The sequence below is a fragment of the Polyodon spathula genome, chromosome 20, assembly GCF_017654505.1.
Source record: "Polyodon spathula isolate WHYD16114869_AA chromosome 20, ASM1765450v1, whole genome shotgun sequence".
NCBI lineage: Eukaryota > Metazoa > Chordata > Actinopteri > Acipenseriformes > Polyodontidae > Polyodon > Polyodon spathula.
The window spans coordinates 4581501-4602988 of record NC_054553.1 but is presented as its reverse complement, the minus strand read 5'-3'; the positions used below and the strand labels follow the sequence as shown (position 1 = coordinate 4602988).

General features: G+C 42.3%; 2 protein-coding genes across 2 annotated transcripts; one reads left to right on the top strand and one right to left on the bottom strand.

The window, feature by feature from the left end:
• Positions 1-1668: 1668 nt before the first annotated feature.
• On the bottom strand, positions 1669-9327 carry LOC121295635 (protein ATP1B4-like). The gene is made up of 9 exons (XM_041220534.1): positions 9113-9327; positions 8723-8789; positions 7021-7213; positions 5147-5275; positions 4715-4819; positions 3848-4047; positions 2941-2997; positions 2705-2797; positions 1669-2462 (listed from the first exon to the last, which is right to left on the bottom strand). Exons 2-9 carry the CDS (start codon positions 8786-8788, stop codon positions 2301-2303), a joined length of 1005 nt encoding a protein of 334 aa, XP_041076468.1. The 5' UTR covers position 8789; positions 9113-9327; the 3' UTR covers positions 1669-2300.
• A 1250-nt stretch (positions 9328-10577) lies between these two features.
• Positions 10578-21479, top strand: LOC121295636 (transmembrane protein 255A-like). Its single transcript, XM_041220535.1, has 6 exons — positions 10578-11745; positions 15155-15297; positions 17474-17536; positions 20259-20348; positions 20564-20623; positions 20873-21479. Exons 1-6 carry the CDS (start codon positions 11691-11693, stop codon positions 21071-21073), a joined length of 612 nt encoding a protein of 203 aa, XP_041076469.1. The 5' UTR covers positions 10578-11690; the 3' UTR covers positions 21074-21479.
• The last annotated feature ends 9 nt before the right edge of the window (positions 21480-21488 follow it).

The window sequence follows — 21488 nt, the reverse complement described above, 5'->3', positions numbered from 1 at the left end:
TAACCGGACCGCTCTCAGTTTATTCACCCCATGGCCTTTTTACCCAGTATGTCTCTGCTACAAGCTCTCTGAGTGCCATCTATAATGCAAGGCATGTGATTGCTATCAATTCTGCAGTAAACGGCGATACAAACGGTGCATTGTGAACAGCGTGTCATTTCATGGGGTTTACAGTGAAAGGTGTCATTCAATTCAATTTACCTGATTCAGTAACATGGCATATACTAATAACACTACAGCTTAAAAAAAAAAAAAAAAAAAAAAAACACAGGAAAACGAAAATAATGTATGAAATTATTATTACACAAAAACATTAGAGCAGCCGGATACTAACGTTTTGCACGTTAAACTGTTTTATTAACATATTTTAGTTCAGTTTTTTAAGCATGCGTTCTTATTCCACGCTGTACAATGTTTGGGCCGGTGAAATACGAAATTGCCCCCTTGTGGTTTAAATACTTTATTGCACCATTTATTTTGCCAATGTGAAAATAAATACCAAGAGAGTAGACACTTATCTTTCAGATTAGTTTATTTAGTTCAGCTGTTGATTTTGCATATTGATTTAATATTATTATTATTTTATAAATGTTACATATTTCTCACTAAACTAAACAAGTATGACTACAAAACAGCAACTCATACAGAAGAAAATAGTATATTTTAATAGAGTCTTAGAAACCACACCAACATTAAAAACCGGATTCATAGGTTCAAATTTTATTTAAAAATTGGAATCCTGTAAAACCAAAGCAAACCTTATAAACGTCCTGGCCAGCTACCAGCTACTCGTTACAATACTCCTGGGGTCTGCCGACAATTACTGACAGCAATCCCCAGCTTTAGTGACAAAAGTCATAATAAAAAGTATCAGTGAACATGACATTCATATAATCACTGCTAAATGAACCTGAATCCACAGGGTAGAGAGTACAGGGTAGTTTGAACTGGCCACAACCACTGCTGCTCATTGCTTCAACGGCTGGAATACTATAGAACAGTGGCACACTCTAGTAATTGAAAAACGTCATCTCAATGGATGAAGTAAAATTAGCAGGGCTTTTACCAAAAAGTACTTCTCAATGCCTCTTTCATTACTACCTACATGTTGCACCAGCGTCTGCCACAGTATACAGTATAAGACATCCAACTAAGGAGTGTATGGTTATCTGCAGCAGTATTAATAGACTTTCTTAAATACTGTTTGAAATTATTTGAATACGAATGCATGAACTAAAAGCATCATATTAAGCTTGACCTGTGTCCATATATGGACTGCCAATGATTGCTTCTATCAGCATGCTGTTAGCGGCTGTTTACAGCACAAGATCATATGGTGAAGAACGCTCCTGCTTGCACACTGGTATGTAGTAGTTTAGGGGTAGTGGCTTTCGGTAAGGGAGCATTCAGACTCTGCTTTGTGTCTGTCCCAGTTTTGTTATACTCAATCGCTTAAGGGCTTCCCTGGTCATGAGTTTCACCTGGAGCAGGAATAGATGTTCCTAAGAAGTATCAGGACTGTGTCGTTCAAAGTTATTATGGGAACAGACTAAACATGCTCTTCACGTGGTGTGAGCAACATGGGCCCCTAACCTGCTGCAAACAGCCCAAACTAAGGGCCCAGTTCATGCAGGTCTTTATACTGGAGAAAAGCTGAGGGGAATTTAAAGTTCTGGACGTGTCAGGGTGTCAGGGGCAATGCTGAGTTCAAGTTCATCTTTGCTTTCTGAACTGCAACTTGAAATGCCCGTCAGCGTTTGCCTCCAGCTGGATTTGTTGAAATCGCAGGAAGTATAAGGAGGGCTCGTGATGTTGTATTTGTGCGAGTGTATCGCTGTTAAAGGGACAATGGCATTGGCTACATCCAGACATGGTGCCAGCAAGAGCCAGGAGGGCATTCTCTCACAGTTCTGCTAGAGAGCACACCTCCATCCCCACCAGAGCTGCCCCAGCCTGCCTGCCTGCCTGCCCTTCGGTCCAGGACTAGTGTTCATTTTTCAATTATATGTGCTTTTAACCATTTAGTCTACTGCCCACGTGCTTAGTGTTTCTTGTAAGGTTTTATCTGGTGATATAGTACATGTCGCTGTAATTATTTGGTTAACATGTTATTAATACTGGCAAGTTTATAACTCCTTTCTTTGCATGTCTATACAAAGAGCTATAAAGCCACGCTGGACTGGCTTTGGAAATGTTACCCAGCGAAACACAAGGATGGAGTATAGATGCCACAGACCCAGATGGCCCCCCCCCCCCCTCTTGGGAAGACGTTGGTTCTGCTGCTGCCTGGCGAGTCAGCGCTACGCTCCGATCTGGAGTGTGAACGTGATCCTGCCGAGGAAGCGGTCCTGCACAGAGTCGCTCTTGATGCCTTTCCCATTGAGTCTGCACTGGATGGTCAGGGGGTTTTCTGTGGTCACTTGAGAGAAGCGGATTGCCACCAGCGGGGAGGTGTAGTTCACCTTCGGGAAAAGGAGCAAGAAAACCGCATCATTACTGGAGAGCACGTTGCACTGCAGCTTTCACAGCGCCTTGCATTTCACAGCGCCTTGCATTTCACAGCGCCTTGCATTTCACAGCCCCTTGCATTTCACAGCGCCTTGCATTAGCAGGTACTGGCAGAACTTGCTAAATGCAAGGTACTGTGAAAGCTGCTGTGTGTGTGTGCGTCTCTGAGCTCTGGTGCAGTCTAATATCTACTTACGTGGGTCAGTTTCCCGTAGTAAGGATAATACATCAGATTGAAAAAGTCATATGGGTAGAATTCTTCAGCTCCAAAATGATCCACATCTCCTTTCTGAAATGACAAATAATTATAATGCATGATTTTTCTACTGAAACAATTGAACCGAGTTTGATCACTCGAATAGCAAATGAAACATTAACACACAGACACAGAGAAATCTGCTTGGACAGCTGTAGACAGGAATAGAGCATTACCAGAGCTTCACATGACACAGTCACTGGGGCCCCTTCGCCAGGCAAGTAACCGATAATCTAAAGGTAAGCAGAAAAGAGAAGACACAATACAACAGTATACGTGTAGCGGCTCACACTGACGTTTATACATGGGACCTACTGTGTCAATACATGCAATCTGTCACTGAGTTATCTATCTGCTGCCTACAGGACCAGCACGCTGGATTGCATTCACTCAGAGATGCTTTCCTTGGAAATATCTTGGCATATTAAACGGTTTGTGAAAAGCATACACTTGAGGTGATCTGTACTGTCAACAGTTCTTAATAACGATATGTGTGGGAAAGCCTCTTCGTGTGTTCTGTGGCTCTTTGGAAGTGCCAGAAAGCCAAATAGTTCCAGTACCACTTGCAACCCAGGTGGCAATGTAAAACCAATCAAAATCTTAAAAAGCAATGCAAGCAACGGTAGCATTAACTGTCCGTCTATAGTACGTGTGTCAGATAAAGTCGAATGAAGCCTGTTGAACAATGTCACGTTAACATATCGAATTACATACTGCTTTGTAGTTTCCCGTATACTTAACAAAAAACTGACAACAACTGAAAAATGTGACATTTCAAAATCTAACATGAAACACTGTACTACTATTATGGCTTCCGGCAAACTTTTGCAATATCATTTTGGAGTTTCTTTGATTACAAGATAAAATTAATTACAATTATGTCTCAATTCTAACATTCAAGGTGTTGCCAAACTATTTAAAATGATGTTCATTATTTATATTAGGCAACAACTTGTGTCCTTATTGGGCCCTGTTCTCAATGTTAAGTTGCCCTTTATTTCGAGGCTGGTTTTGATTGGTTCAGTACAGGTGGGTGTTCTTTCTGAACCGAAGCAGGCTCCCCTTCTCCAGCTCCGCTCTTACCCTGTTCATTTTCAGAAGGATGCATGGCTTCCCCTCCGAGTAGCCGAAGCTTGGATCGTCGATCCCGGAGCAGTTTCCCAGCGAGGACCGTTTGAACTGGCAAGCTTTCCTCTCCGCGCTCTCCTCCCTGTCGTCCTGCTTGAAGTACACATCAGGAGTGCAGGCAATGTTCTTCCTTTCCTGTTCCAGGTCATTATAGGCTGCCAGAGAAAAACAAGCCCTACTGTCACTCAGCCGAACACAGCGCTGTCAGCTCTAGTGGGATTAAGGGAGGGATCGTGTGGTAATACAAAGGTGTAGTTTAGACACTGCCAGCTGTATTGTACATTCAGTTAAACTGCTGCCTAACTATATAGTTTTGTAAGAAACCTTAAAGTGGTTTTAGCAAGCAAAGTAATTCTATACAGCTTACCTGTGGTGCACCATATAGTTCTCACATGTGCTGCTTCTACCCTAAGCAGTGTCTTCAGGGTCAAAGTATGTCCCTGGCTACCCAGTGTGTCAGTCAACAGGGAAGCAGCTGATTGGTTAATGACACGACCAAAGGCCCCGAAGGGGTGGGGACAATTTCATTCACCAGGAGAAATGTCCAAGGATGTGAAAGGTTAGCAGAAAGCAAGGCTTGCAAACAAAATATTGTCTTGACCTTGCGTAGGACCAGCTGTGGTGTTTCTTTCAAAACTGCACATCTGAGACCTGTACAGCGAATGCAGAATGTTTTTTGTTTTTTTTTTTTTACCTGCAATCACTTTACATTTATTAGACGATCAGTCCAAGCACTGTGAAATTGAAAATGATTGAAAGCCACATCAGTAAAAACACAGGGAGTCGCATCATGCTGTAACGTGGATCAAACAGACGACTCACGTGTCAGAAATGCATTCAGGGTCTCGGTGTACTTGGCCCATGTTTTGGGATCCGATGCATTGAACGCGATGTCGAATCCACCGACGCGGGGTGAGATCATGACTCCTGTCGAGCGGCAGACAGATTTGCAGAACTGGGTTATTACCAGGATCTCACGCAGGCTTGTGTAGATTAATTACCATTCTGAGGTGTGTTATAAAAAGGCAGGGCTGGATTTTTCCAGAAAACTTTTTCTACTGCCTGTTGTCAGTGTTGGAGAAGTTACTTTTAAAAAGTGATCCGTTACTTGAACAAAATTGTAACTATTTGCGGTAACCTACCACTTTGAAAGAAAGGTAACTAGTTAATGTAAATGCAACACAACATAATGTAATGCTTTATCCCAGTGTGTGTGCGTGGTCTAGGATCATTGCACAGTGTGGGGTGTGTTACCTGGAGGGACCACCCTGTCTCTGTAGGTGGGTGTGTATGGACTGATGGTCATCAGCAAGGCGTACATGCACACCGTGAACATGGCAGCCAGAAAGGAGTAGAAGATCGCGTAGAACAAGAGGATGAGCCCTTGAAGAAGATACAGCTGCATTAATAAAAGCATTCTTAAACCTTCAATAGCTTTTAACAGACAGTCATGGGTATCCATGTGCCATAAAATAAGTAGGTCAAATATTCATACCAGGCAGTGCCATGGTGATATTTGGTTTGCTTTACACTCAGCATAGTGCAGTTACATTATCATTGGGTGTAACCATATAATTAGAAATCCATGGGAACAACTGTATCCACTGAGTTAGAATAGTGTGGCATCATTATATTGTGATTACATCACCATAGTGCAGAGCTACAGGAAACTCTTCCATCTGTCCTTTCAGTTCAACAGCACTGCGCACCCCAGAGAGACAGCCCTTAGTGTGGGACTGAGGCCACTGAATTTAACCACGACACTGAGAAGCCCTCTTTGTTTCAAATCGGTGTTTGTCTCATTTTCAGAAAAGTTCAATTCCTCCAAAGCCTAGCAACTTAGTATCTGAAAACCACTACTTGATGTTTTTGCCTAAAACCAAGCACTAGAACCAAGATAACATATACTGTATATAATCCACATTGTCAAAGAAGGTTCAACAACTAAAACAGCCGTCCCTAAATCGTGGCTTTTTACAAGCTGACATCACAGAGCACACAGCAGCATCACTCCTGCTCTGGGTAGCAGGCTGCTTCGTGAGCCCTCGGAGGATGAGATGAAAGGGTTAACTGGATTTGCAGTGCTGGCTGCTCTTCTGCTCCAGGACTGTGTGAAGGACCGTCAAGGTCACCAGAGCTTAGTCAGCGGAGTTGTATGAGAAATCTGAGACCTGGCAAGCAATTAATAAGGTTACATGGGAAGTTTGTTTTTCCCAGGAAGCCTGTGTTGTGAGATACTGAATCATCTTATCTCTTATCCCATATACACAGTGTCCTACAACTCTACTAACCAAAGCAGGTACAGCTGAATGTTCTGCCTGTTACAGTGTGGTATATTCACAACAGCAGCTAACTTGAATGTGTGGTGCTATATTACTCACTAAACACCTCTTTCTTAAAACTTGAGCACCTTTAGCCAGTATAAATACTGTAGTTCTATTATTTTAATGACACATTTTCAAAAATATACTTTACGGCTGATTATAAACATAACAATAACAAATCATTGAATTCATATTTTTTTAGATAATTTGACAGATGATTTAAATAACTGACATTGAATAAGAAAGTTTCAAAACGGAATACAATCTTTCCAGCAGTGGACCCTTGTAGTTTTAAACAAAGCAGTTCAGACTACCAGGATCGCTGTGCAAACAACTTTTCCAAAGTGTACAATGCGAAGCATAAGCTGTTCCCTCTCTGAGAAATGTGCTCCCTTTTCCAATTGGACCCTAGTTCTTCAGCAGCATGTTCTGGGCTAGGCTGCTTGCCACCTTTGAATTCCATCAACTCTGAGATCAAGACCATGCTAATTACAGATGTGTACCGTGGATTGACAGCAGCCTTCATTTAATCAATGCATGTAAAGACACAACAAATCCTTACTTAATACAACCCTAAACGTTTTGTGACAGTGCCCAATGTATTTGAAAAGTGTCTTATACTTGACTAAGGCACCTTAAGGGACCATAAATGCTTGCTTACTAAACATAGAAATAAATCAATCTGGGTGTCACTTTCAGAGTGTAACAGACCCATTTAATGTCCCCCAATCTGTCCACTCTCTGTCTGCCTGTCTCTGTCTCTGGACTGCGCTCTCTGCTCTAAAGGGATGCTCCTGTACTCACCCCAGCTTTTCCCTGATCTCCCCATGAACGTGTGGGTCTCCGGGTTCCACCAGAACAGCTTCAGCTCCTTCATTACTTGCCCCCATGACTTTTTGTTTTTTCTCTCTGCTGGCATCTCGTCATCCTCCTCTTCCTCCTCTTCCTCCTCCTCCTCTTCCTCCTCCTCTTCTCTGCGGGGCTCGGCTGTGACTGCCTGAAGCAGGGACAGAAGAGAAACGAGCGGCGGGCCTGAGATTACTCCAGCCTGGGACACAGATACCAGCCACACTGCCTCCCAGGTGCTTGAGCAGCCTCTGTCTGATGGAACCTGTACACTCGTGTTCCAGTTGTTTAATTATGCTAATGCCTAATGACAGAAGCATATATGTGTTCCTTGAGTCTTTTAACGTCTTCTCAACCAGTTTAGAAGCAAATACAAAAAACCATTACCAAAGGTCCAAAGCCAGCAGGATTTCAGGGTTAGGATTTCAAGTAGACTGGAACATTGATATTATTGACAAACACTTCCCTCCCTGGTTATACAGCTGCCATGCAATAGAGTTTCAATGTAAAGGAGAAGTCAAGCCCAAGCTTGAAGGCTGGAGTAACGGGCTGCTCTCTCATGTGAGGAAGAGCTTCGATCTTAGTCCTATCCCGTATTCTCAGGATGACTAGTTAACAAGTAAAGCAGCTTATCAGCCACATCTAGAGGGTGCTGAGCTAAACATAGATGATTAAGGTAATTGAAGAATTAGTGGCGCTAGACAACACACACTGGTAGAGGCAGACATTGTGTGAATAGTCACTGTATGCAGCGTCCGGCTTACAGTGAACCCTGCCTCAAGAAACAGGGATCTTTGTATTTAAGGAGAGTAGTCCACAGATGTAAACACTAAGACTTGTCAATGTGGCTTTGTCTTAATTGTGTGTAGCATCTGAAATAAATTAACAGCAAAAATACCAAACAGATGCAGTCAAAGCACAGCAACAGCATCAGTACAGTTAAGTTTCTTCTTCTGGTAAGAGAAGCAACAGCCTGGCATTCTCGTTTCCCTGGGAGACATTTTCCTATGCTGGGGATGAGGTGTTCACAGTTCCCTGAGGGCCACGTGGTCAATCGCTGAGGTCAGCACTCAACTTGAATGAATGCCTCAGGACCCCGACTCACACTAGGCCTCTAAACCGGCTTTCTATACTAACTGGCCTGAAGCAGATTCGTTTCACTCTGGCGTTTTTCTCAATAGAAAATAAGAACGTGGGAAATCCTATCAAACGTGTTTACTGCGGTCTTTAAATAAATTTTAAAGAAGAAAAACACCAGCTCACTTTACAAAAATAGAAACAAACAAACATTATTTACCTTTTCTTAAAGCACCCTCGAGCTGTTTTTGTTTGTTTGTATGTTTGTTTTGTTTACGCTGTAATTGTATCCTGTAATATACTGTGCAACTCTCAGATTTCAAATGCATTTCTATAACCAGGATAGACCTCTTGAGAGACACATCTCATTTACAAAGGGGTCCTGGCACTGTTTATCTGACCAGTACTATCGTAGCCGTGTCCCATGCCCACAGGGGCTACCCAAAATAATGTTCTTGGTGGCCAAAAAAGATATTATTGGTGTTTATTTTCTGCACCCTTCAGACACATTGTATAACTCTGGTCCAGTTGACTGCGTTATTTTTTCAACACGCTCATTCATAAAACACAAAGTCGAACTCACCGGGTCAGAAAGGTAGTTTCCATGGTACTCCTCCTTAGCCCCGCCCGCGGTCGAATTCTGTTCCATGCTTGGACAAAAGAAAAACGTACTTATTAAACCAATCACATCTACAGCGCTTTCCCGCATAATAAAGGGCCCGTCGTCAGCATGTCCAACAAGCCATTCACTAAAAAACGGCATCATATTAGATTTATTTATTTATTTATTTATTAATTACAAAAGCCTTTTAAATTTTGTATTCGACGTACACACACACACACATATATATATATATATATATATATATATATATATATATATATATATATATATATATATATATATATATATATATATATATACACAGCTGTTTTTGTATTTATAAGAGTACAAACATAAAATTATATTTACCTCAAAAGCCTCTTGTTTGCAGTGGTGCTCTGGATAGCGTGTATCCTACGACTTCACCTCACAACCAAAAGAACCAGCTGTCAAAAAATAACTTTTGATGGTTGCGAGCGCATGCAACGGGAGCTGTTGAGCGGTGGACTGAGAAGACGTCTTCTCTCCAGCTAGCCGGTGAATGGATTCTTCTTCCAGCGAAAGTTTTTTTTTTTTTTTGTTTTTGTTTTGTTTTTTTTTTTTTTTTTTCCCCCCTATTTTTTTTTTTTCTTCTTTCTCCTTGTTCAACTATTGGCAGCGAGACAGCTATCCAGTTCCGCTTTATTCTACACACGCACACAAAGTCTCACAGTAATGAAGCCTCGCTGGGTTAAAAGATACGATTTTGTTTCAAGCCAATGTGTTGCTTTCAATCAGTCCTATCCGATTGCATGGACAGAATATTCATACAGTTGACGGTTCTATTTTTACTTGGCCCGGAGGATCGGCCAGCGTCTTGAAAATGTGCTGGGTCAGTTTTCCCTGCACATATATAAACCTGAGACTCTTCCTTCACACACCCTACCCAACAGCTTTAGGATCTTCAGCGTGCATCACTTTAAGGTTTTTCCTCATACAATTCTCAAAGCTCACGAAGTCTGGATAGCCTGGAAAAAACAGATTTGCACCGTTTTAATTTTTATTTCAATATTCTGCTCTTTTATACATTGTTTAGAGAGTGATCAAACAATCTAAAAATAATGTCGCGACATCGTTTACGATTTCTTTAATAATCTCAAACTAGTATGATGAAGTAATTCTGGATTGTTTTAACTAGGAGAGTTGTACATTTTGGATTCTTATAATGATACAGAATGTCACTTCATCTTTGCTTTATTGCAACGTAACACCACCTGAGCGCAGCAGCTGCTTGACTAGGCAACTAAAATTCAACCTCCCAACTTAATTTTTCCATGTTATTTTATTTTGAAAGTAATGAACGGTGATCGCATTCCATTAGAACATGCTCCCAGATTAATGCGACGTACGTCAGTGAAATAAAAACATTTTCATTGTCTTGTGCAGACTGGAGGCAGATACGACGAAATACCCGTTCTTACGATGGGGTGCAATTTCCAATTTCGAGTTCAAATTCCCCGAATGGAATTTGGGGAATGCGTAGGTCAGAGGTGAGGTAACTTGCAAGTCAAGTCAATATAGCATGTCAGTGCAATTACTTTTCCTTTACTCGTGTGCTAGAAATATCAATAAGTGTTGCTTTTAAAATCGTGAATTTCCAAATATAGGGTCCTATATATATATATATTATATATATATACCCTATCGTATATAACTATATATAGATATATATATCTCTAATATATATATATATATATATATAATATAGAAATATATATAAGAACATTTAATTGAATACACATTTCCGTTCAGCCCATGTCATGATCTCATAGGTTAAACCAGGGTTTTTCAGACTTTTGTGTGTCCGGACTACTGACTGGAGACAAAGAAAGCCGAAGGGACACCGTTCGTGCAATGGAGGCCGAAGTGTGATGACGTAATAGCTCAATACATATTGTAGTCATAGTTCATAAATTAATGTTACACTCTGAAACTAATCACATGAACATTTCAATCTAGTCTTCTTCCTTGCTATCTATCAGTGCTGTAAAAAAAAAAAAAAAAAACTCGAGTCTCAGATCCAACGATAGATGGCGCCAAAGTCAACAGAGAAATGCAATGTCGGCATTCAGTGAGAAATTACAAAAACATGTAGTGTAAATTGAAAATCCTATGGCGTATGAAAGCAGTTTCACAGCATTGTTACATATTTTTTAATATATGCATATTTTGTTTTATAAAGTTAAATAAGAATAATGTTGTGTTGCATTGTTTTGTGTTGTTAATGCTTCAAATTAAGGCGGTGTACCTCTTTAAAAATAATATTCAAACCACATACAGTATATTTGAAATGGTTTCGCAACAGCAAATAACATCTCAAAGGGGAAATGTATTTCAAAATAAAGAATGTGTAGGCTTACAGCAGCAACAAAATACATTACCAATTTGTATTTAATTTTGTATCTATGTATATGTTTTGTTAAAGATGTTTGGCCGTGTTTAAGCATATTACAGGTATAATCTGTGGAGTTGTACCGTAAATACACAACATTATATGTGTTTGGCAAAGAAGCGCCATTTTACGTCAACGAAACCAACGCAAAAACAGAATGGAGCCAACAAAAACGCAAGACAATATATGCAATCATCTCATATTCATAATTCCACGGCTGCTGGAGAATTATCCTGTGCTGTTATATAGATAAAGACGCATGCTCAGTCCCCACAGCTGATCCATACCGCGCCGCTCCGCTTTGCAGGAGACCTGAGGAGGGCTTGAGGAGCATGAGACGGAAGCAGCCGGGAGAGCGACTGGCCCTTGTCGGGATTTTCTGCCTTTATCGCTGAAAGACAAGAAGGAATGCCCGTTGATCTGTGAGACGGGAGCCATAGGCCGCGTTCTTTCAAAATAATAAGGGTATTCGTCAATGCAAAGAAAACATCAAAGCAAGATAAGACGAACATCACGATGCATCCTGGACTGAGCCAGCAAACTAGTGGAATGACTGTGCCCCAGTCTGCTGGTAAGTGCAAGGTCAATACCGATGCAGCGGCACAGAAGTGTGTAGTAAGTAGCACCATTGCATAGTATTGTAATGTGGGGTAGATGTATTGAGCTGGGAAGGGCGTTTTCAGTCGAATAAATAAATAAATGTACTGCACACATGCCTACATGACGATCCTTCATATTATGCGATTTAAATTGTGTGTGTGATACCGTAATTACTTGCTAAATATATCCTCTATATTTCTAACACGTGATGTTATTTAGGTGCACAGGAGTTGCAAGCAGAGCGGTGTCATTGCATTGCATTGCAGTGCGGTGTAGTACCCTGTTGTTTATCGTAGTATAATTTAGTACTAAAGGTTGATGGTGACTGACTGGTCTGTGAGGGATGTGAGATCACTGCATTTGGGGCTTGTGTGCACGTAGGCTGACTTATATATTCCAGTCACTGCCATTCATTAAGGGGGGGTTCTGATTGTGCCACTGAAGCAGCAGGCTGCTGTGTGGACAGGGGTCTGGCTTGACAGGAGTGTTAAAGTTCAACCAAGACACTACTTCAGATTTAGCACAGAGTGGAACAAGAGGGCAGAAGAATGGAAGCTGAGTAAAAGTAAGTTTAGAAGAAAAGACAGTAGGAAGCACTTTGCACAAGTTGTAAATGCACGAATAGCCCACCAGGTGACCTACAGTTGTAGGATCTAGAACACTGGGAACATTGAAGAGAAACTGCTCAATTCTGCCCTTTTAAATGACGTCCCCCTAGTGGGGGGCGAGTGGTGCTCTAACCAGGGACGAGCCTCGATGGGCCGGACAGACTCTTCTTGCTCCCAGGCTCTTCGGATGTTCTAATGTTGAAGTGCGGTCTGATATTTCTTTGTCTGTCGAGCGTGTTCACCTCTCAGAGTACAAGTGCCCTTTTCAAGTACAGCAAAACCTCTGTTATCAGGGGGTGTTAGGATGATCGAATTGTTCTGATAATCGAGCTAGGACGGTGACATAATTTTTTACACGAATTCCAGTCAAGAGACCACCTAAAAAGATAAAACTCACCTATGTACCTGTAACTATGTAACCCATACAGTACTGCCCTGGTCTGTAAATCCCAGAGGTGGAGGGCAGGTTAGCACAGTCTCTATGACAACGACACGGCAGGTGAGCTCAGTACACAATTAGCCAGGCTAACAAGGGGCTGTTCGGATAACAGAGCTGTTCAGATAATCGGGGTTTGGATTTTTGGGGGTCAGTGTGAGATTCCTCCTTCATTTCTCTGATTCCCCTGCAAGGGAAGACAGTGAGACAGCCCGGTCTGTATACAGTATATGAGACTCATAATTTAGGTCTCAGTAGCACTCAGTAATATGCTGTATTTGTAAAGTAAATACGTACATTTAAATAATGTCATATATAACCATTCATTCAGATGGGACCATCACATGAGTACAAAAGGGGGTGTTAATGTATTAAGGGCTCAACAAATTGACACAGTTAATGTGACATTCCAAACCGCATGCCTAGTCCATCTGCCACCTCCCTGTTCTTTCACAGCTCCAGTGATGCAGAATACTGCTAGTCTGCTATACTGTGTATTATAGGGATGGAAATAAGACTCCTATTGCATAGCAGTTTCAGGCAGTCCAGGTTTTATAGGGCACTTAATTAGCCGCTGTGTGTAGGTAACATGCTCAGGTGTGTCTTATTAAACTCATAGTAAAGCCAGGATTGGATCAAACTGCTATGCAATGGGAGTCTTATTTCCATCCCTGTGGCTAATTAACCTTTTGTTTTGTACTTGCTTATCCTTTTGTCCGTAAATCGCGAGACAGAAAGAGAAGAGGTCAGCGGCAGGGGTAAAAAAACAAATCTCCTAACTGGAAGCGCTAGACGTCAGCATCACGTTTATTCAATTCCCAGAGCTCGTGAGAGAGGCTGAGGAGCGTGTCGTCGTTGAACTCCTGTACTGTATATCCATTATGGATCTGCCTGGACTGCAGTGAACCTTTCTTCTATGAAATCCTCCCATGACAAGGCTCCCAGTGCAGTAGGAGTTATACTGTTGCTAAGGATTTTGTCACTGCCAGTAGCTGTAGAACTGCACATTTCCATATAAACTATAAACTTCAGCCCAGTAAAATCTAAATCTGTCTCTTTGTTCAGCTCTGGCAGCAGCCTTGTTTACTGGTAGTTGCTTTTGTACTGGTGTAAAGAACCCCCAGAAAGGTTCTAGCAGTAAATATTGTGATTATGCTTTGATCATAAAATGGATTGCAATTTATATTTGGCATCGCCTGTGTGCATTTCTGTTGGAGTTCAGTGTAATCACGCCATTAGGGGAAGGGGCTGCAAAAGAGTAAAAATGCAGCTCTGATGTGCACAGTCATAAACGTTTCATAAAAAAAAGAACAATCTCCTTTCTGTGGTTTGCAGCTCACTTGAAGCATTTGTGAAATTACCTGGGGGACAAAAAAGTGTCGGTATAGGGAAGCGTGTGCGTGCTGTAACTGTACATACATGAGGAATACAGTCTGTGCCCATTCCTCAGTAAACACCACGCTGAAGCCCTATAATGTCTGGTCAGACAGGCTAATTACACAGTGGAGGTGTATGCTACACAAACATGGAACAAGATGCTTTTCCCACTGCAGAGCAGAAATCTAAAGGCGTTCAGGAGGACGGGCAATAGGAATTGTTTAATACCGGGTTAGTGTTTGAAAGCAAGCCTGAGCAGCATTTATTTGGCAAACCAGGATTACGAGTAGATGCCAGAGAGGTGAAAAAAGCTGCGATGTGTCTAACAGCATGTGGTGATTGGCCAGTTCTTTAGGTTGTAGTCTGTGCAGCAGTGCCCGGCAGAAGCAGACCCTGCTGTAATAGGAGCTGTTCCATTGAAAATCGATTGGAATGTGGAATCCTATCCACTCAGAGAACAGGGTGTGCAATCAAATGGAGACCTGCTCTATATAGCACATACTTTTTTTTCTATACCTCCCTCATCTAACATGTTGTCTGTACTATACAAAAGCACCTTGCTGTTACACGTCACTTTAAATCACAGTGGGCGGAGCTGAGATCTGACAGACAGCAGCGATAATAGTTCAAATACTAGGTATGAAATGCTGATGAACTGTAAACCTACCAACTTCCCTGAAGGAACTGGAGGCAGGAAACACTGAGAAGTGCACATGTGCTGTATCAGCACATTACAGTCGAGTCAGTGCTACACCCTATTGACAGTGCTGTGGCGTGTGTTTCGTACCCACACCTCCCTGCCTCCGTTCCCCAGACTGATCGCTGTAGTTGCCTCTGTATGACTCGACAATGTGTGCCTCTGATATCTGCCTCCTGACAGTACGATTCCTCTAATCGCCACTGTCAAGGGTGTTCAGATGAGCTGAAAACTTTGATCTCCTTGTGTTTTCATCTGAAAGGTTTCTACGAGAGAAAGAAACGCAACTCCATCATGGTGACTGTCTCCCTGCTCGTCATCTCCGTGCTCATTCTGATCATAGGCGTAGCTGCTACCACCAGAACTCAGAATGTCACTGTGGGAGGCTACTATCCAGGAGTCATTGTAAGTAGTCCTTCACATTTCACATTTGCCCCGCTACCCTCACAAGGTTTCTGAAGTAGAGGTTATAACCTTTTTGTTATTGGAAGCTGAGGCTATAGGAAGGTACGTGGTATTTCCACACACCCGGAGTCAGTGATAATGTAATTCCTGTGGAGGGGTATTGCAAGGGCTGAAGCTGTGAGGGGAGCAGCAGTTTTGTCTCATCGTGGATGTGTACTACGATCTTGATCTGCACAAGTTCAAAGGAGATGGTGCCAGGTTTGAATGGCTTTCTTGTGGTTCACCAAAGAGAGCTTTAAGCACTGCATCAATAGCAGCTTTGTGTGGCAGTGATGCAGTGGTCTGGCTGGGCACAGGCCCCTCTCATGTGGGCTGGCTGCCCTGCTCTATCTTTCATCAGTGACGCTGTTATTGTAGTGCTCTGGAGTTGAATTGCCCTGATCAATCCCACACATTAATTCTCTCCTGTCAAATGTGCCAGCGCTTGTACATTTCATTGTTCAGCAAGGAAGCCTGCCATGTGACACGTTATATGTAGTAGACTCTGCTATCGATGTGCTACAGCCACCTGAAGGTTGATTGTATCTGATGGAAATTATTTCACATTCAAATTAGCTGCGCAATTTATTCTCATTTAACTGTAGCTTAAAATAAAACTGCATTGGCTGTTATAGGACACAGGCTCATTTTAACCCCCGTATTCAAGGTCGGAGCTGCCAGGAAGGAGTGGGGTGGGTATCTGCTTGATATTCTAGATGGATCTCTGTTGCACTGCAGCTGGCAGGTTTATTTCCCATGGCTCTCACTGTATCGCAGCCCCAAGCTCTAGTCGGCAAAACAACGTATTCTCCAGGTGTAAAAGCTTCTGTTCCTTCTTACTGGTCAGATGTGAATTCCAAATTACCAAGGCACAATGCATTCTGGATCTGGATAGCAAATGCTGTCCTCGGCAACGTCTCCTCCATGAAATCCAGGGAGCCCCCAAGTGAACCCTAAAGAAAGCTGAGGCAGGCTGGAGGAGGAGAGCCGCCACGCGGGGAATTGTTACTGCGATCAAGGATGCAGAGCACAGATGGGTCCTTAACATAGGTGTAGGATGGAGCTGTGTAGCGCCCCCTCTGTATTTCACGTTCGCTCGTTTGGCGAATTCACAGTTAGACCACGTCAGCAGTAAGTTGTGTTACATGGTACAGTAGAAGGACCCTTCACTACTTCACTGTTTTCAATATTTGTACATCTGATAGAAAAAATAAATAAAAACAAGAGACCACCATATAAATCCCTGTTTTTATTTTCTAAAAGACGAAAGCACGGCTGCTATATTAGGACCTTTGCAAACTCCGGCGCACTGTCTGTCACGATGAACGCAAGGCAGCCGTGGTGCGGGTGAAATGTCAAAACGTTACGGCGAGAAAGTGCATTTCGGCACCGACGCTGCTGATCACTTCGAAAGACGGAACGCCCTCCTGTGCTGAGTGCTGACCAGGCAGGACACTTTGTTTCCTCCAGTTCTATTTACTGTTGCACGGGGGTAGCCAGCCCTGTGAAGCACTGCACTCTCCTCCATAAAACCCAGACAATGTCTAGACAGGTTGGAGCTCCAAACAAACAAATAACCTGTAAAAAGACAGCATTATTCCTACAGCGTGCAGGGAAAGGGATTTACGCAGCTTCCCTTACTGGATCTTCAGTGCTGCACAAGGTCTGCTGCAGTAGTATGAGGTTACCATTGGTGGGGAGGTATTTTTGGTATACCAATGGCAGAGCTTGTTAAACTTCACTCATGCTTTAAGATGAGCAGTAAGCCTGAGCTTGAAGTGTCCATTCTAAAGCAGTAAGTGAATGGGGCAGGAATTACATATTTGTTAAAAGAGGTAAGATATATATATATATATATATATATATATATATATATATATATATATATATATATATATATATATATATTGGTACCATGAAAACATATCGACAAATAAGGACAAAGGAACTTAAAATTTTGATCTTTCATAACATGTAATTCGACCCGACAGCATTGTCACCTGTGACCTTTCCTTTCAGTAATATTCTTGCTCCTATATTTACATGGCAAGTAATACTGCTGTCGTACAGTGTGCGTACAGGACACTGCCTGCAAGTACCCTTTAAATGCTTGTTGTTGTTTCTTGTTTTCTTGCAGCTTGGCTTCGGATCCGTTATTGGAATAATCGGATCCCACTTGATAGAAAACAAAAGGCAGATGGTATGTCCTGCCTGGTTTTGCTCTTTACAGATCCCTTCTGCTGCTCTCTAGATTGCTTCAGGGTTTTACATCCAGCAATGATATTACCTTCATGCACTTCAGTCAGATTGCTGAAAACTACACCCTTCGTTACAAAGACGTGTACAGGTGCAGGTATTCGCAACTGAACTGATGGGGCTAACGGCAAACAGTCTTCGGCATTGTCTTTCATTATGTTTCATTGCACAAAGCACATTGACAGAGACCTCTAATCATCTATAACTATATAACTCTGGTCCCTGTTCTGAAAACTTTGCAGACCGGTTTGCCACTGCTTTTGGAGGGATGTGAAAACGCTCAGTAACCAGTACTCAAAAAGCATTGCTTGATGTTTTGTGAACAGGGCCCTACAGTGCTGCATGATTCTTTGTGGTAAATGCTGAGCGGCAGGGAATGATTGCTGGTGCTTCAAGAAGGATGGAGTTAACTGTAGTTCACGGTTTATGTTTGAAACGTTCAGTTGTGCTGCAAGACGCACCCGAAATAGAAAGGTGAAACTGGAGGAGGATGATGTGGCTGCTGGGAATGTGAGGACAGAGTCTGGAATGAATGGGACAGCAGTAAACACAAAGAGCAGGAGCTCGATCCAGCAATACTGAGGCATTCAATCAGATCTGTGTTATATGTGTGTTAATCCTTTTATTTGTGAAATATTGAAAATATCTGAAAAAAAGAACATATGGACACAATAAATCTATTTTTTCATTGCTTGACTGTATATGGGGGAGGGGGAGGGGGAGGGGGGGGGGGGGGGGTAGGGAGTATATGAGCCTATACGTGCATTTCATAGGTCTAATCAGGAGTCATATTTTGATAGAAGAGACAAAAAAATTAGCGCACGTTCTTAAACGTAATTTCATATATGTCAGATGTTAAGGGTTTAGTTTCTTACCTGCAGGTTATCCAGTTACGTGTGTGCCTGTACGAATCTCCGTTGTTTTGCTTGCATGGTTATTTTCCAGGCTTTAATAACTATTCCATGCTTCTGAAAAGACTCCCCAAGGCTGATTGCTAGAACGTGATTGATTGTTCCTCCCGGCTCCCTGGCAGGGTATTGTTTTCAGTGAGACGTGCAGGCTTGCCGCTCTGCTGGCTGCAGGTTTGCTGCAGAGGGTGGGTGCGGTGCAATGGAATGCTCCCTGCATGTATTTAATGAAAGGTACAGATCGCTCTGGAAGGGAACCAGCGTGTCCGAGTGACAGCCAATCCCCAGACCACTCAGGATTTTTCTGTCTCTATGTAAACCTGAACTAACATGGTTAGCTGCTGAGTTATTGGGCGGAATAAACCTGTTCTTGCAAGAGCGTTCCCCACTTAGTTCATTTAAACAGGTTTTACTGGATGGTAAAAGCAAGCGGCAGCAACCAAGGTTTTACAAACAGCCAAAGCGAGAGACTAATATATTACTTTGGCAAGTGGCCAAGCTTTTTTAAATAAAAAGAGATGTTGTAATCTAATTGACGAGGGCTCACTCTACAAGTTGACAAAACAGTAAATTTGAGTAAAAGCCACAAGGTGTGGTTAAGATGTCAACAGAAATTAGGTTTGAGCAAACAAGCATTATTAATACTGGGGTATGTTAGCCTGCAAATAGAAAGAGGCAAATCCTGCACTTTACTGCAATCCTCCTAGGACAGAAGAATGATACACTGTGAAATGCTGACATCTGTTTTGCTGTAGTGTGAGCTAACATGATTCAAGAAGCCTAAGAGATGGGCAGCCAGTCTGCAAGGATTTATTTATTACTAATAAAGGATTATCTGTACCGATCCATTTCTCATGGATTTCAATGTACGGACTGTTACTCATAATACCATCTCCTGGTACATTTGCATAGTATTTTTTCCCATGCTTTTCCCCAAGTTTAAAATTGTTATCCATGTTTCGCAACATGCTTTACTGTGCCTCTCTGAGCTTTGCAATGCTGACCTATGCTGTACCATGCTTTCACTGTGCTTGATTACACTTTGCTATGGGAAATTTTTCTAAGGGACAGTACAGAACGTGAGTGATATGAGACCATTTCCTGGTGTGGAATGTAAGTAAATCTGTAAGGGCATGTGACGTGTGATCCTCTAGACTGCATGTATCATTAGAAACAGCACACATTGACCTGCTTATGCTTGTCTTGTTTTTCGTACTGCTGAATGTCTTCTGAGTGTGTTAATGTTATAAATGGATTTGAACTTTGTGAACCGCACACTGCTGTGTTTCTCAGCCCGGTTCAGAACGAGGCTCTGGGTTGTTCTCCTTGTCTCCTTCCAGCTGAGGCTAACTGGGAATGGAGTGAAACTGAAGCATCAAGGGGCAAAGCAGAGCTCATGCTTCACTGTCATAGCAGGTGTGACATCTAGTGGTAGACGTATGTAATGCACTGTGTTGACTATGGAAACAAGACTCCTATTGCATAGCAGCTTCACCCATTTTAGGTTTTACTACGAGCTTGATTAGCCCATAGTTTATAGTTAACAAGCTCAGATGTGTCTTATTAAACTCAGTGCAAAACCAGGAATGGATGAACTGCTATGTAATGGGAGTCTTCTTTCCATCCCTGAGCACCATCTGCATTGTACATTGCCTTTCAAATCAACAGATTTAAACATGTGTTTAGCTAGCTTGCTATTTACAAAGCCAGACCTTTACCTGTGAATGATGTGGCCTGTTTGTGTGCTTGTCCCTACAGCTGGTAGCCTCCATCGTGTTCATCAGCTTTGGGGTGGTGGCCTCCTTCTGCTGTGCAATTGTAGATGGAGTGTTTGCCGCAAGGCACATTGTAAGTATTTACAAATGGAATGGAGATCCTGTAATGCTGCCAGGGCTTTGTGTGGCAGCTAGTAAATGGGCTGGCCTCTCTGGAGCGTGAAGAAAGCAAGCTTGTTTGAATGATTTGGGTTTATCAAGCATTCCTGAAGACTAATGCACAAAGCCTACAGTACCTCTAAAATATAAATATGCGTACATTTCGTCTGTTTAATTTTTAACCTCCAGGATCTAAGACCTCTGTATGCAGGACGATGCCATTACTACTCCTCTGTTGAAGAAAAAGACGTAAGTTTCCAACGTCTGATGTTTCTGCAGTGATTCGGAGAACGGTTTCATTAGTACGCAGTGGGCATGGAGGGGAAGTGGTGTAGCGGGGCACATAAAAGAAGAGAATCCAATAGTTGCTTGATCTTGGTGTGTTGTTAAATGACCAGCAGTGTCAGTGACTGTGCTTTGAGTCTTTTGAAGTAGATATTTTAAGCAGTAAAGAAGACTTCACACATGCGTTGTTGTCCTGCTCTCTTCCCTCTTTAGGTGCCTTGTCAAACGTCGTCACGAGTGTCCTGCAGCCTCAAAGTCAAATCCAACACGTGCTACTGCTGTGACCTCTACATCTGTGGCAAGTACGTTCCGCCTGTGATAGGCAGTGCCTCGGTCTGGGGAAAAGGACAGCTCCTTTCATCTTGTATCACGCCGTTACAGAACTGTAGCGTGTCCCTTCCCATATTGATTTAAACCTGCTCTAAAAGGCATTCCTCTCCTTTTACAGTTTGACATACACTGCTCTCCCTGTTAGCTTTAATACCCCTTTCCATTGCTTCTCCTATCATTGTACAGCTGAACACAGCAACAGTTGAAGCATTTTTCTAAGGTGCAACACAGTAAAGCAGACCTCTCCCCTGATGAATCCATGTAGATTATTTTCTGTTTTATTCAGAGCTCAGCTTTACACATGGCATTAGGTGTGATGCTTTTAATAGGTGCTAAACTATTATTGATACTGTGCCAGTTTTATTGCAGGGACTGAAGCTTTTTGTCCGGTGCTTTCCCCACATTTCAATCCCTGTCACTTCTATTCATACAGCGCTTTCCTAGTTTCAAGCCCATCTCAACTCTAAAGCCATCATTGGTACAAATCATAAACGCCTTC

Coding starts and splice junctions, on each gene's coding strand:
- LOC121295636 (XM_041220535.1), top strand. CDS start 11,691: ATGCATCCTGGACTGAGCCAGCAAACTAGTGGAATGACTGTGCCCCAG. Junction 17,537..20,258: donor TAGAAAACAAAAGGCAGATG/GTATGTCCTGCC, acceptor TTGTCCCTACAG/CTGGTAGCCTCCATCGTGTT. Junction 20,624..20,872: donor CCTCTGTTGAAGAAAAAGAC/GTAAGTTTCCAA, acceptor TTCCCTCTTTAG/GTGCCTTGTCAAACGTCGTC.
- LOC121295635 (XM_041220534.1), bottom strand. CDS start 8,788: ATGGAACAGAATTCGACCGCGGGCGGGGCTAAGGAGGAGTACCATGGA. Junction 7,214..8,722: donor GAAACTACCTTTCTGACCCG/GTGAGTTCGACT, acceptor TCCCTGCTTCAG/GCAGTCACAGCCGAGCCCCG. Junction 2,798..2,940: donor CTGTGTCATGTGAAGCTCTG/GTAATGCTCTAT, acceptor TTGTCATTTCAG/AAAGGAGATGTGGATCATTT.